The sequence below is a fragment of the Tupaia chinensis genome, unplaced genomic scaffold (assembly GCF_000334495.1).
Source record: "Tupaia chinensis unplaced genomic scaffold, TupChi_1.0 Scaffold000706_1, whole genome shotgun sequence".
Taxonomy (NCBI): domain Eukaryota; kingdom Metazoa; phylum Chordata; class Mammalia; order Scandentia; family Tupaiidae; genus Tupaia; species Tupaia belangeri.
This window is the reverse complement of record NW_006160229.1, coordinates 2188510-2204837: the sequence shown is the minus strand read 5'-3', so window position 1 is coordinate 2204837 and position 16328 is coordinate 2188510. Positions and strand designations below refer to the sequence as shown.

The 16328-nt window shown below is 36.8% G+C and overlaps 1 protein-coding gene across 1 annotated transcript in view; it reads right to left on the bottom strand.

Moving 5' to 3' along the window:
* LOC102501475 (phospholipid-transporting ATPase IG-like) overlaps positions 1-16328 on the bottom strand; it is a 348220-nt gene that overhangs the window by 45661 nt on the left and 286231 nt on the right. Inside the window, 5 exon segments of the mRNA XM_027776689.1 lie at positions 1259-1373; positions 2195-2328; positions 4253-4402; positions 6356-6472; positions 7275-7394. Coding sequence (XP_027632490.1) covers positions 1259-1373; positions 2195-2328; positions 4253-4402; positions 6356-6472; positions 7275-7394 — 636 coding nt within the window.

Sequence of the window (16328 nt, the reverse complement as noted above, 5' to 3'; positions counted from 1 at the left end):
TGAAACTCCAAGGGTGTAGAAGGGAGTGTGGTGTGGCTATCCCCCCTGGGGAGTGATTTCTCGCTTTTTGTTTCTCTGTCTCTGTCTTTCTGGCAAGCAAATGTGCCTTATAGCAAAAACCTCTCCAAAAAAAAAAAATAATAATAAAATAATGTATAACTAAATATTACTTAATTTTTTAAGAATTATTTTATTTAACTTTATTTATTGATTTTAATTTGACCAGAGAGGGACAGAGAGAAAGAGCAAGATGCCAGGTCTGGGATTTGAACCATGGTCAGCCATGTGGGAGTCCAGCATCCTTAACCACCACACCACCTGCTGGCCCCAACAGGATTTAATTTTATCAGACTTCTCATAAAAATAAATACCTGGATCAGGAAAAAAAAAATTTCTTAGAACATATCAAATATGGTCAGCAGAAGTACATGTTATTTAAAAACCAAGACAGAAGTTGGTATTATTTCCTTAGAAAGCTATTTCTTTGCCTGAAAGCACTTTATATCTAAAATAAATTCAAATAACAAACCTCAAGGTAAAGAGTAAGTTTGTCCTTGTCATATATGTTGGCACTTGAGTGTTTTCTCATAAGCACTGCCAAAGTCAAAGATGTAGAAGTTGCGGGCAGCAGGTAGCATGGTGGTTGGGGCATTGAACTCCCACAGGGCTCTCCACTGTTGAAGTCCCAGACCTGGTGGCTTGAAAATCACACCAGTGTGCATGTATACCCAAGGTCCAGAGGGAGAGAATATCCTTGTCATATATGTTGGCACTTGAGTGTTTTCTCATAAGCACTGCCAAAGTCAAAGATGTAGAAGTTGCGGGCAGCAGGTAGCATGGTGGTTGGGGCATTGAACTCCCACAGGGCTCTCCACTGTTGAAGTCCCAGACCTGGTGGCTTGAAAATCACACCAGTGTGCATGTATACCCAAGGTCCAGAGGGAGAGAATAAAGGAGAAATTATTGCAGCATGGCCATCCCCACTCAGGTTTGATTTCTCTCCCTCTCTCTTTCGCTAGTAAGAGCATTCTGTCTCTCTGGTGAGCATATTCTCTATGGCAAAAACTTTTAAAAAATGTAGACAGCATGGAATTTAAGTTGAGGTTTTCTTTATTCTACATTAAAGTTCACTTATATTTGCCTCCTTTTTTATCTATATAGGTATAAATGGGCACCTTGTAAGATTGAATTTCTGATGATCAAGGAGTAAGAACCTCTGGCATAATGAAAAGAAATGTATAAAAAAATGGTAACTAACCTCTTGAAACTCCTGTTCAAACTTCCATAGTTGCAGATACTGCTCCATTTTTAATTGGTGCTTTTCCCAAAATCCATCAAAAGCTATTTCCATATCATGTACTTGAGTCAGCAATCTTAACAAAGAAAAGTCAAATAACTACTTAAAAACAACCCTCAGTTTTATAGGTATGTAGATGAATCTGGTCTGGACATTAAGAATTATAGGCAAAGTCATAGTCCATGACATTGATTCAAGCAGGGACAATGTCAGGCTGGCCCTAAAGTGCTGTGGTTAATTGGATCCCACATAGCTGACTGTGGTTCAAATCTTGGCCCACTGTATTGAAAAACATGCCAGGCACATGTGCATGCATGCTCAGTATCTTGACAGGATAGAGAAATAGAGGAAAAAGGATTGTGGCATGACCCAATTGGGAGTCACACTCTCTCTCTCTCTTTCAAGTATGCATGCCCTCTGACCAAAAACAAACAAAAACAAAGAAAGAGAGGGAGAATCAATGTCCACAGAACTTCTACAATAAAGCTAATCTCTGGGACAACCCAGGAAGAAGTTCTCAGATTTCCAGGGGCTCAAGAATCCTTTCACACTGGGGCCAGCAGTTAGTGTAATGGCTATGTCGCTGGACTCCCATGTAGCCGACCACGGTTCAAGTCCCGGACCCAGTGGCTTAAACTCACGCCAGGCGCATGTGCGTGCATGCCCAAGATCCCGAGAGGAGAAGGGATTGCAGCGTGGCCATCCCCCCTGGGGGGTGATTTCTTGCTTTCTGTCTCTCTGTTTCTCTCTGTCTGTCTGGCGAGCACACGCGCCCTGTAGCAAAAACCTCTCAAAAAAAAAAAAATTCTTTCACACTTAATGGACTGCAGTAGAAACATATAGCTCCCTTTTGAACATGTAAAATCAGTAACTCTAAACCAAGAGGGGAGTACTCACTTATTAATAGTTTGCCAGTCACCATTTATTTGATGATGACACTCAAGGCTTGAACTGACAGTTTCTTCAGTGTCAGGTACTTTCAGATTTGTTAGCAGAAGTCTTCCTTCTTTGGTTACAGCTGTAATATCATCCTGTACAAAGGTACAACAGGATACACCAGCCAATCAGTAACTGATCCTGAATAACGTGACCAGAAGGGGACACACACCTATGGCATATGGAATAGAAACAGCACTTCTTAGAATGGCCTCTACTCTCATAGCTGACTGAAAAGTCAAGGAGGACTTCAGCACCATCCAACCCAAAAGCTGTGAGGATCTGAGAAACCCCTGCCTCTGAAATGGATGTGTGATACCTACTTAATAAGATCAGCACAGGCAGAAGTACCATGTGCTCTGTTAGTAGCTTCCTTCTCTTACTTGTAGACAATTTTAATCTATTCCATTACATTCTAAACCTTGTATGTTTAAGGTGTTCAAATAAAGGAGTAGTAGCACAATAAAGACTACCACACTATGAAGCATAAAGTTACAGATAATATTAATTGCATATTCAGATAGGTACCAGTCCTTGATTGTTACTCTTTGCCTTAAGTCTTAACATTATTTCACATTTGGGTTTAATTGATTCATTACAAAGCATGTGCTCCTATTCAGAAGACCTTATCCTTGGAGAGCTGTCTAAGACCTTCTATAGACCTTCTTTAGCTATCTAAGAGTGATCTGAGACATCCTTCCACAGGTGCAAGGGCCTCCTGAAATTGTAAGCAAAAATGTGAATATACATGCATTTTTCTGGGAATAGGTTCGATGACACCATCACTAATATGAGTAAGAACATAAACAGTTTAAGAGCTAACGTTAATAAAAGTGACAAGTAAATGCCAAACGTTATTACACGCCCTTGAAGAATTACCTAATTTCATACCCATCACAACCCTATACAAGGAACGTATGTATCTTCTTCATCATCATTGATCTCATCATATAGATAAGGAAACAGAAACTCAGAGTAAGCAAATAGCCCAACATCCCACAGTTTGTAGAGACAAAACTTTTTTCCCTTGGACAGAGTATTGCTTTTCAAATGTGATGCAAAAATTTACCATTTCTCTCTTCTTCTGAAACAGATCACCTCTACCCAGAGCATGAAGCTGCCAGTGCCCCCAGCATAGCTATGACCATAGAAAGGTGAGTGATGCATGGATGCCTGGTGGTTATTCAGATCATTCTGAAACTTTTTTTTCCTCTAGGGCAAATTCATTCAGCAGAGAGAGAGACAGAAAAAAGAGGAAAGTGAGAAAGTGCCCCCAGAAGAATGGCCAATCCCTTGCCCTCCATTCTCCTCTTCGGATTTTGGGCATGCATGCACACACACCAGGTACGTTTTTCAAGCCATCAGGTCCAGGACTCAAACCATGCAGTTGGCCATGTGGGATCCAGCACCTGAACCACCAAGCCTCCTGCTGGTCCTGTTCTGAAACTTTTTGAAGAAAATGACTCCAAAAGTATTTGCTGATTGTCTGAATGTTGCCTTGGAATACTTCACACCCCACCACTCCATACAACACTGGATAGGAGAGCAAACCCAATTTAGTACATGTCCGAGAGGGAACACGAAATCAGGCCTCCTGAGTCCTCAAGTCCTCCTTCTCCCATTTTCACTGTACTTGTGATGGAGGTTAAAACAGAACAATTTTCTGCCTCTTGACTCTTACCCTGCTTTCTAACCAAGAGGGCCTTACTTACCTTAAATCAAAGAATATATGGTAACCAAAATAACTATAGGCTTCTTATTCTAGGTCTATCATAAACTATCCTGTTTATAAATAAATAGCTTCTCAAGATATTGTACCACGTACAAAGGGAACACATAGATTCAACATATCCAGGACATTTTTATCTTGTAAAGTATCTTTTATGGTTTACCTTATAATACATAAATGTCTTTTATCTCCCTTTTGCAACAATCAGTGTAAAATGGAAAAGCTAGACACCTCTCTGGAAAAAGAAAGACCACAGGAAAAATTTCGTTTGTCCACTCTATCAGACATACCTTCAACACATGATACCTCTCAGCACGCATTGCCAGAATCTCTTCTATTGAAGGAATATCATCTGGTAGTTCTGTCTCAGCCAGTTCAGTTCCAAAGGACTGCAGCATCTGAGCCATTTCTTTCACTGTGACAGCAAAATTTTCTATAGCCTGCAAAGAGTCAGTGATTCTTTTAATTCTATGGAAATCCTGCCAGAATATCAAAATCTGGATCAATAATTGTATTTATTTTTATTTGGGTATAATGGCAAACATATATTATGAACTCTTCTCTGCTAAGGAAATTTGGTATTGCTGTTGGCAATCAACTCTAAATTTTATGTCTAAGTGTCTAATAAACTAAAGCAAGGTTAAGAGTCTTCGGGGCTGGCAGGTGGTACAGTGGTTAAGGGGCTAGATTCCCACATGGCCAACCATGGGTCCGGTCCTGAACCTGGTGGCTTGTATCCTCATTTTCCCTCTCTATCTTTCTCTGGTCAAATTAAAAATACATACATAAATAAATACATAAATGAATAAATAAAAAGTTTTTAAAAGATGGCTTGACTTTTGACATCTGCATTACATCAACAAACTAATCAATGAGAGAAAATGGCTCCATTTTTTTTTAAAAAAAGAGTCTTCTTGAATGTCTTTTATAGAAATATCTGCACTTATCTCTTGGACACTGATGAAAACTATTTCTTAAAGGTACTATGTACTAGGTAATTTGTTTTATGCCCTTGAAAATAATATTGTTTTCCTTATCCTATGAAACTACAATTCGTAAAATTTCTTTATAATAACTTTTCCTCAGAAGAGAGGTGAAAATGGCAAAACCATTTTATATTCGTTCATTTTCATTTGTGGACAGCATTAGCATTCCAACGAAGGTGATAATTTGATGAAACGGGGGAACAACTAGTCACCATAATTCAGATACCATAGAATATTTTAAATTGTGGTCCCAATGGCTCCATTGCCCTAAAATGGCAAGTAAGGCTTTGTTTCCAAAATCACTCACCTAAAAAAGGGCAAAACGCAGTGACTATATGAACCATGTGTTCATCGTGTAGTTCAAGGTATCTGCTCTTTTATTTCTAGTTTTATAGGTTATTAGAGACTAGACATTGCTAATTTTGATGATATGCCCTCATATGAGTGAATAAACTATTGAATAAATAAATGCACTGTTGAGTGAATTTTTAGATGAACAATAAGAATGAGGGAAATGAAACACTGAATTAAAAAGACATCATGATTTCCTTCAGAAGGCTACCCATTATCTATGGTCTTTAAAGTCAATATATTTATTTGAAAAATTATTTATTTTAATTTTATGTATTATTATTGTTATTTTTAATTTGCTATAGGGTACATGTGCTTACAGAGAGAGAGAGAGGGAAAACAAGAAAGCAAGCCACCAGGTCCAGGACTTAAATCACAGTAAGCCATGTGGGAGTCCAACACCTCAACCACCATACCACCTGCTGGCCTCCAAAGTCAAGATATTTATACCACAGACTCATGCCTGCAGAGACCCCACCTATTTGTAAAATTCTAAAACAGAAGGACTCTTCACAATAAATTGAATTTATTTTGATGCTCAGGAGCATCAAAGAATGATGAGATTAATAAAACTGCTCACATTTATTGAGGATTTGTCATATGCTAGACACCATGCCAAATATTTTAGACTTGGTATCTCATTTAATCTTCCCAAGGTCCCTTTGAGGTAAGGTATCATCCTTCTTATGTTACTGTTGGAAAAACTAAGACTCAGGGAGGTAACATATATTGCCCAAAGTCATATAGCTAAAAATCACCAGTATCAGGATTTGAACCCAAATCCTTTGTTTCTTCAAGTTACTGCATGGCTACTGGGCAGGGCTGGGCAGAATATGATCTCCTTATTCCCTAGGCCTCTTCTTTGATCACCAACCTCAGTGACTCTATCATTTCTAGATATTTCCTATGGAAGAAAGCCAAAATGTTGAATGATATATGTATTTGAAAAGTAGGAGCCCCAAAACTCTGTTTTTCCCAAATAGGAAAAATGTCTAGAACTAGATTTAAAGGCTAACATGAACTATAGGCTCTACAGTAAGGGCAAAAACAACATACATTTCTGAAGATGATCCATTCACTGTGGCAGTACTGCAAGGTGCCGCCTAACTCAGGGGTTAATTGCTTGTCATCAATGTATGTCAGCAAATCACTAACTGAGCTCAGCATAACAACCTATATAAATAAGCAAGAAAGATACTGTTAACTGCTCTCCGTGGCATCCCTCCATTCAACTGTAAAATGAACTTCAGCATACATTTAGCAGAAAGTCATCTTTTATAAATGGTTCTAACAGTTCTCTCCTATATATGCCCCCACACACACACGTATGCAGTACCTTCTTCAGGTAATAAAAGTTTTTACGTGCAAAACACTTTCCTGTGAAGCAAAATTAATCTTTATAGAAACCAAAACATCTAAGTCTCCTTCATCTAAAAGTTTGATAATGGTCAAGTTTCTGAAAGAATGACATGCCCTCAACAAAGTAAAAAGGCTTTATATAGTAAGTTATAATTTATTGGGAGGGTCTGATCTTTTCAAAAGTACTAAATTTATGAGTACTCTCTTCCTAACCCTTTAAAAACATATAAAAATATCTTTTTTAAAAAGAACACGATACTCTGAACTAGCTCAGGATGTAAGTTCATGAGAGTTCAAATACATAAAACACACACTCATTTCTACTAAAAATAAAATGTCCTAATAATACACATATACACATGCATGCACACACATACATATATACAACATATATGACATATATTTTGAAAGGAATTGCTTTGTTCAAAATTGATGAATCTATTATTTTTTAACAATAGAAGCAAAAGACTTGGGCAATTAAAATTTTCATTTTTGAAGGCAAATTTCATTTTTTTTCCTTTTCAATGCTACACGGGCACATGTAAAAAACAAACAGCATGATACAAAGAACTCATGAGGATTAAAGGGGTAAAACATTTAAATGATATATCCTTACTGGTAATTTGAGCATGAAATCCTCCTGACTGAATCGAAATCCAATGTCTGTAAATGTTCGTTGAAGAAAACTGGTAGGACGTAGAACCAAAACCAAGTGCAAGTTCCCGGGGAAGGAAACCTGCAGACAGAACAGAAAGAGAGAGAAAAAAAACCTGTAAGAACAAGCATTCAACTGACTACATATTGGAAAATATGTAATTGAAAGAAATAAACTTTACAGTCATAAAAGTCAGTAAAAGCCCAACACTTTGAAAATGGGTATTGATAAAATCTAAAAACATGGAAAAGTCATAAAAATAATGTAAGGTTATCAGGTCAGATCTTTGCAACAATCCTCGCATGGACTTTTCTCACACTAGACAAGTAGATTCCAAGTTACAAAGAACTGGATTCTAAATTTTCATTTTAAAGTTAGTAATTCAAACTCAAAATGCGTTTATTTTTTTTCCTGGAAAAAGAATTAGAATTAGCTGTCCCTAGGATAGCTCCAAAAGCCAAAGGAAGCTAAAATACTTTGTATTTATATTAAGCAATAGAAGAAAACTATATTATGGAATCATATTTTTACTTTTATCCACTCAATGTTCACTGAACGTCTGTGTATTCACTTCACGTACTTAAGTAAATGATTACCAACCACTGTTAGGCATTTAATGTACACAAATTAATAGAATACGCCTACCCAACCTGCAAGAAAACGTCAGTCTAATAGCAGGGTTCATTAGTAATCAGTACTCCATAGCTTGATAAGCTGATAAGTGAAACAAAGCAATTAGAATAATATACAAGAGGAAGGAAGTAGTAGCATAAAGCATCCTAAAGATAGGTCAAAAAGGTATTGGACTGGCCCTATGATGCAATACTTACGCCCTGTGCATAGAGAACCAGATTCTACATAGCCAACTATGGTTTAAGTCCCAGCCCCAGTGTAATGAAAAACACACCAGGTGCATGTACACGTGTGCCCAAGATCATGGAAGGATAGAGAAATGGAGGAAAAAAGGACTGTGGTGTGACTACACCCCAGTGGAGTGGCGGGCTTTTCTCTTCTCTTTAACATTGGTAAGTGCTTGTACCTTTTGGCATACAAAAAAAATAAAAAAGAATTACATAAAAGGTCTTGAAGCATAAAGAGAAATTAAATGGATCAGAATGCTACTCTAGTTCACCCATGTTTCTTCAGCTTGTAGAACACTGCTGGTATATAGTAGGCTGTCAAAAATAATTGCTACAGAAAAGAATTCTAAAGACAAGGAGAGAACTATGCAAAATTAGTGAGGAATGGAATTGTGCAGCCCAATATTAATAATAAATCACCACATTTTAAATGCTTACTGTATGCCAAATATTTTACCAACATTGTCATAATTCCTCTTCCTAATAATCCTGTAAAGGAGTTAGATTATACACGTTTACAAATAAAATGAAGTTCAAGTTAAGGATAACTTGCCCAGCTAGTGAATTCTTGACTTGCACCTAAGTCTGTGCTCTTAATCACTAAACCGCCCCACCACCTGAAGAGGTCCCAGTCAAGAAAGCTAGAGGAAAATGATGCTGCAGAACAGTGGGAAATGGTATGGAAAGATGGGCAAGAACCACATCAGGAAAGATCTTAGTGTTTTGTTTTATTTTTCCTTGGAGGTAAGGGGAGTCTCTAAGGTTTTGAGCAGTAGAACATGGCCAGATTTGTATTTTAGAAAGATCAATTTGGCTGAGAAAGTACTGAATTTGGACAAGAGTAAAAGTGGAAAAATGAGCTAGGAAGGTGGTAGAGTTATCAAAGCCAAGGACTGTAAATTGCTGAAGTGGAGCAACAATAGCAGCAATAAGTGTATGATTTAGGAGGTACAATCAGCAAGATAGAACTATTCAATGGGCTTAAGAAAGGATGGACTAGGCCAATCCATCTCCATATTTAGGGCTTGAGTAACTGGGTGAATGGTAAATCCCTCACTGGGACAGAGAACACAAGAGAAAAGGGTTTTATTAAGTTGTCAGGAAAGTCATGACGTACTGTTCCATGTTTTTCTATGCAAAAATGTGTCATGCCTTTTCCGATCACCCAATAAGAAGGAAGATAAGACTCTGATTCCCATTCATTAACATACTGGATTGGATAGGTCAGCAGGACATCCAGATGACACTCATCAGATAGCTGTATATACAAGAAAGGAGAAAAAGTAGTCTAGGCTGAATGTGTAGACTCAGAAGTCATTGGCCTCAAGAAAATAGATTAAAACATGAAAAAGTAGAATATATAGAAAATATTTCAGGAGCCAGCAGGTGGCTTGGTGGCTAAGGCATTGGACTGCCACATGGCCAACCACAGTTTGAATTCTGGACCTGGTGGCTTGCTTTCTCACTTTCTTTCTCTTTCTTTCTTTCTCTCTCTTTGTCTCTCTCAAATCAAATTAAAGCAATAATAAAAATAGTAAATAAAATTAAATAATTATTAAAAAGAAAATATTTCAAATGCAATCATATTTCAGGCATGTTTTAATATTAGTAATTGAACAAAGATATAAAATAAAAATTAATAAGATATTGCACGGACAAAGAGTTTATGGGAACTCTGTACCCCTTACTCAATTTGTTGTGAGCTGAAAATCCCTCTAAAACATAAGGTCTATTGAGCCAGCTGATGGATGTTGGTTAAGGCAGCTGGATCTTAGGTAGCTGACTGCACAGTTCAAGTACTAGACCTGGCACATGCCTGGTGCATGTGCATGCATGCCCAAAATCCCAAAAGAAGGGATTGAGGTATGACCATCCCCCATAGAGGGGGTGCTTTCTCACTACCCCACATCTCTTTAGTGAGCACACATGCCCTCTAGCAAATGTTTAAAAATTAAATTACATCTATTTTTTAAAAAGAAAGACTCAGATCCTTAGGGAAGTGACAAAATTGGAGGGGGGGTTGCATTATTATTTTTAATTGACATGTAATAATTATATGTATTTACAGGTTATAGTGTGCTTTTTCAGTATGATATGAATACAAATGCATAATAATCAAATTATGGTAATTAGCATATTCATCAACTCAAACATTTATCATTACTTAGTGTTGGGAACATTCTGACTTCTCATTTGGCTATTTTTATATATATAGTAAATTATTATTAATCATAGTTTTCCTGTTTTGCTGTAATAATAGCACAGCTTTTTTCCTCTCATCTAACTATAGTTTTATATTTGTTAATCAGTATCTCACTATTAACTTCTTGCCACCTTCTTCCCAGCCTCATAACTACTATTCTATTCTCTACTTCTATGAGGACTTTTTAGTTTCTGCATGTAAGTGAAAATATAATTTTTCACTTTTTTCCTTTGCTTATTTCACTTAACATCATGTTCTCCAGGCTCATCCATGTTGCCTCTACTGACAGGATGCTGTTTTTTTAATGACTGATTAATATTCTTTATCCACTGATGGACACTTAGATATAACAAAGATATAGGTTGATTAGGTTGATTCCATATATCGGCTACAGTAAATAGTACTGCAGTAAGCACGAGGTGCAGATACCTTGGGACATACTAATTTTCTTTCCTTTGAATATAAACCCAGAAGAGGGATTGTTGGATCAGATAGTATTTCTTTTTTAATTTTTTAAGAAATCTCTATACCATTTTTCATAATAGCTATATCAACTTACAGTCCTACCAAAGGTATACAAGGATTCCTTTTTCTTCACATCCTCATCAACACTTGTGTCTTTTTGATAAAAGCCATTTTAACAGGTGTGAGGTGATATTTCATTGTGGTTTTGATTTGCAGTTTCTGAATGATTAGTGATGCTGAGCATTTTTTTGTGGTACTTGATGCCACTTATATGGCTTCTTTCAAGAAATGCTTATTCAGATCATTTGCCCTTTGTTTAATTGTTGTTGTTATAGGGCACATGTACTTGCAGGCAAGAGACAGAGAGAGAAAAGTGAGAAATCACCCCCCGGGGGGGGATGGTCTTACCACTATCCCTTCTCAAGTCTCCTCTTGAAATTTTAGGCATGCACACGCACTCACCAGGCGTGACTTTTAAGCCACCAGGCCCGGGACTCAAATCACACAGCTGGCTATGTGGGATCCAGCACCTTAACCTCCATACCATCTTTAGACCCATCATTTGCCCACTTTTAAATGAATTTTGGGGGCTTTTTGTTTTTTTGTTTTTTGTTTGTTTGTTTTATTTTTATTTACTTATTTATTTTTGCTGTTGGGTTGTTTGAGTTCCTCATATATTCTGCTTATTAATCCCTTGGAGAAGTATAGCTTCTGAATATTTCCTTCCATCTATGGCTTGCCTCTTCACTCTATTGTTTTGTTTTGTTTTGTTTTGTTTTGTTTTGTTTTGTTTGCTGTGCATAAGTTGTTTTAGTTTGATACAGTCCCATTTGTCTACTTTTCCTTCTGTTCATACTTTTAAGGTCTTACTCTTTTCCCAGACCAATGTTCTGAAGTCTTTCCACTGTGTTTTCTTAGAGTGAACAGTCGGGATTTTAAAAATTCAATTTGAAATGGTGATAAGACATAACGAAGCAGTAATGAGAACTCAAGTGAAGGGAAGAGAACTGGGTGTGATAATCACATATAGACAAATGAAAAGAGCATAAAATAAAATGAATAAATTAAACAATAATTAGAAATAGGCACAAATTGGGATGATTGTCCCAATTCACAATTCCCTCAAGCAACCATGTCTAGGTCATTCTCATCCTTCATTTGAGAAACTGTTGCCCCACCTATTATTCTAAACATTGTTTCCAGGGCTGGTCTGACAATGCAGAGGTTATGTACTATGCAGAGGAAGTCAGATCCCCCACAGTCAACCAGAGTTTAAGTGCCAGTTCCAGCATCTTGAAAAACATGTTACGTGCTGGCACACTTGCCCAGGGTCCTGATGGGAAGAACTGTGGTGTGACCAGGCCCCATTGGGGAGGAGGTGTTTTTCTCCCTCTCTCTCATTCACATGCATGCACTCTCTGACATAAACTTTGGTTCCAAATGAGAAGTGTTTCTTCTACATGACCCTGTCCTTCCAGTGCACAATCATTACTACCGTGATTGCTAGGGTGTCAGTATGAAATTTTGAGGTAAGCAGGACCAAAGACACATCCTGGGATTTTTTTCAAACTAGTGCTGAGAAGGAAATTTTGAGGGTGCCATTCCAGAACTACTAGTAGTTATAATACATACTGCTGGAGGAAGCTAATTTCAAAGATTAAAGTCAACATGTATATAGAAATAGAGGTAAAGAGACAGAGACTTCTGATGATTAATGTATGTCCTACTGTGAATTATGTACATAATGTATGCTTTATTTTATGTACAGTGTAGTATATATTTTCACAGTTATTGAAAGAATTAAAAGAAAGAATGAATATAAAGGTACTTCATAAAGTCTAGAAAAAATTAATGAGAAAGTTTTATTTTTTTAATTTATCTTGGATTCTTGGACCTAAGGATAAGCAGATTTTGGTAGACAATCTTAGAGATATGGATAAAGACTTGCTTAAGGCAAATATCTGACAGGGAGTTGTGAGTAATTGCGACTTGTTTTTAGATTGAGAACACTGATTCTATTTTCATTCCATTCACTTTGGGAGTTAGGCCTTTACTTTCTCTTTACTTGGGTAAACTACCAGGATATTGCAATGCTTACCTGCTTTGAAGTCGCTTTTTTAAAAATAAATTATCTGTTGAAGATAATTTTATAGTTTTATCAACTGGACTAGGGAGAAATGTTCACATGTTAAAACATTCACTTTGTGAGCTAAATAATGTGACTGAATGTATAAAAGAAAATGAAATAAAAATTAAAAAAAAAAAAGAAAAACATAGAAAAAATTACTTATTTATCTATTTCACGAGAAAGAAACAGCACTTCCAATAAGATCTTGACACGTCAATCCACTTCCATCCCTCAGTCAGCTTCCAATCATGGGCAAGTGTGTGTCTGGTTTACTCAGGGAGATCTCTAGAGTTGAATCAGGGAGCTCCCCATGTGAGATTGCCTCATAGGGCATTGAATTTTACACTGCATCACCTTCTGGTCCCTTATTTTTATACTTTCAAATGAAATCAAAAGCACTCTACATTCACCAACATTTAAAACAAAAATACTTTTTGCTCTGTCACAGATGCTTCATTGCTTTGCTTCCATTGTCTTCTCCTCTCTGACTTTACTTCATCTTCATATTCTCTAGTACTGTGGCTTAGAAATTCTCTAGATGCAAGGCCCTAGGACTGACCAACTTCAAGGCTGTAACACTCATCCGTCTCTAAAACTGTGTATGGGGTAAGAGGGTTTGGGAGAATACTATGGGAACAGAGATCAACTCTGCCTCAGTTAAGCCCTGCCATTCCTAAGAGAGCAAGGCTGTCCCAGCAGCCAGGTCCAGAGATAGCCAATCACACAACTGGAAACAAAGAGAGAAAAGCAAAATCACTGTCCACAGAATCAGTAGGGAAGTGATTTTAGGCAGGCGTAGGGAGCATCCAGCTGCTCTTAAGTCAGGGATTTTATATTGAGTGTTTATTAAGTCAGTCATCGCTCTGTCTGATATAAGTGGTTTATCCCAAATTTTGACAGCTATATTGATTGTTTCTAAAGATAATTCTACATTCTAATCAGATCACTGTTAAATAAAACCTCCTAATTATTTTATCATACTTTCCCCTTTTCAAATTCCTTCAAAATGTTTAATGATTCACTTATTACTAAAAGCTCACAAACATTTGCATTTTTAAAGAAAATGCATCATCAAGGGATAAAAACTTCATTTTTTACCTATATAATTACAATTACAGTGATTTTCATTATGAGATAATTTTCTAATCTCTATTGAGCTATCACACACATCCTCCTGGAGCACATGGATTCTGTTACTCCAATAGCTACTTTCAAATTTAGTAGCCATCTGGGGCACTAGATAGCTTGTAGGCTGTGACTATATATCTACAACTACTAAACAGTTGGGTGGCACTCAAACAATTCATCTGATATTACACAGTTATTGCTTTTAGAAAACTAAATCAAATGGTTCAGACCAGGTATATTGTTTGTATCTATCATGACCATGTATGAATCATAAAAACTTGATTTTTGAATCCCACTCCCATTCACTTATCTCAGATGCTTGCCAAACTTGTCATACCGAAAATTAATCTACAAATTCACAGAAATGTCTAATTTTCTTAGCTTATTACACAGTTATTGCTTTTAGAAAACTAAATCAAATGGTTCAGACCAGGTATATTGTTTGTATCTATCATGACCATGTATGAATCATAAAAACTTGATTTTTGAATCCCACTCCCATTCACTTATCTCAGATGCTTGCCAAACTTGTCATACCGAAAATTAATCTACAAATTCACAGAAATGACTAATTTTCTTAGCTATTCTTTTATTAAAAAAGAAGAAATTTATATTTATATATACATAAACACATATTTACATATATTCAGGAACTCACAAAGACTTAAGGTAGAGAAAGGAGATTAGATAGTTGGACAGGGGTCGGAGTGGTATGAAAAGTATGCTTATAATGAACATTATTATGACACTGTCCTAAGTATTAACATGCAGTCGGTCTATGTTTCACAACTGGAAAATTGAGTCTGCTTGCAATCTCTAAATGAAAAAGCTTCATGTAACTGAATACAAGCCAAAAGCAGTAACATGTACATGTCCTTCTCTATAATTGCTATGTGAATCTGGAAGGGTCAGAAAACTCTTGAGAAGTTGTAAGCAGGCAAGCCATACAGGGTCTACATAGGCATACATATAGGTATATATAGAGTGCTTTTTTTTTCTATGTATACAGATATTTGCATAACCAAAAGTTTTCACTTTAAAAAGAGTATTTAAATGTGCAATCAATCAGCATATAGTGTCAGATGCACATATTACAGCAAACAGCGCAAAACCACAGAGCTTTCCCCTTTTGGCTTGAAAATACTACATTTCTAAAATCTTTGGTATGCTGCTTTAAGAATCTCTGATCTGTGTAGTTACATAAACATGAAAAGGCACAGTTTCTATTTTCCCCGAAATCAAATCCCAGATTTTAAGGCTATAAATCATTGTTGAGAAATTGTCAAAAAAGCAAAGGGATGTGGACAAGGGTCAGTCAGACATTTTATTTTGTTGTTTTTCAAAGAAAAACAACTTTGCATGAGAGAGGAAACAGCACTGGTTTTAGCTTCTGGCAGGCAATTTTTTTGAGTTCCAACATGTGACTGCTTAAAGGCACCTCAGTAAAAATAAATACGCTGTCCATCTCCACAGGGCTCAGAGACAAGTGTCCAATCAGTGTACAGGCCCTGCCCCAGCTTTCTGCAGCAGCTCTTACTGGTTCTTCAAGCTTCTTTTCACCTTTCCTTCCTAGAGAACAGATTTACTCTCTTTCACTTAGACCCACCTCCAGATCTCCCAGTTATATGGTTTTATAGCAGCAACAACAGCAGGTATAACCACTGATATATGATTTTTACCATTAAAGTCTAGCAATTAACCTTGTTTAATATTTTTTGTGCTGCATCTAAGGGAAGCCATTCATATATCCCATGCATACTTTTCAGTCATTCTAGTTATTTCTCTTAAAATGTTTGAAGTGCTTTATGCAGCATGAAAATCTGATTACTACTGTAAATAACTTATAGTCGTACAGCTTTCCTTATTTTAGTCTTTACGGCAAAGAAAGGTAGTAACACTAAGAAGGACCCTCAGCAGAAAGTCATTACACACATGCCAGTCTTGTTAGATATATTATCCTAGTTTGCATTCAAAGCATTGCTGTGAAGTAAGCAGTACTCTCTTTTATTCAGGTGAACAAGCTAAAGCACACAGTTAGTTAGCAGTGGCCCTAAGGCCAATCAGGATCCTAGGGGCAAGCTCTTTCCAGACACTTAACTACACTGAATGTACACTTGGATTTATTGTTTGTCATTTAGAAATGACTTGACCTTGACATCTACAAAAAGAGAAAATAATAACAATTGAAATAAGTTGTTGGAAACAATTTAGCATTGTGGAGCCCACTGAAC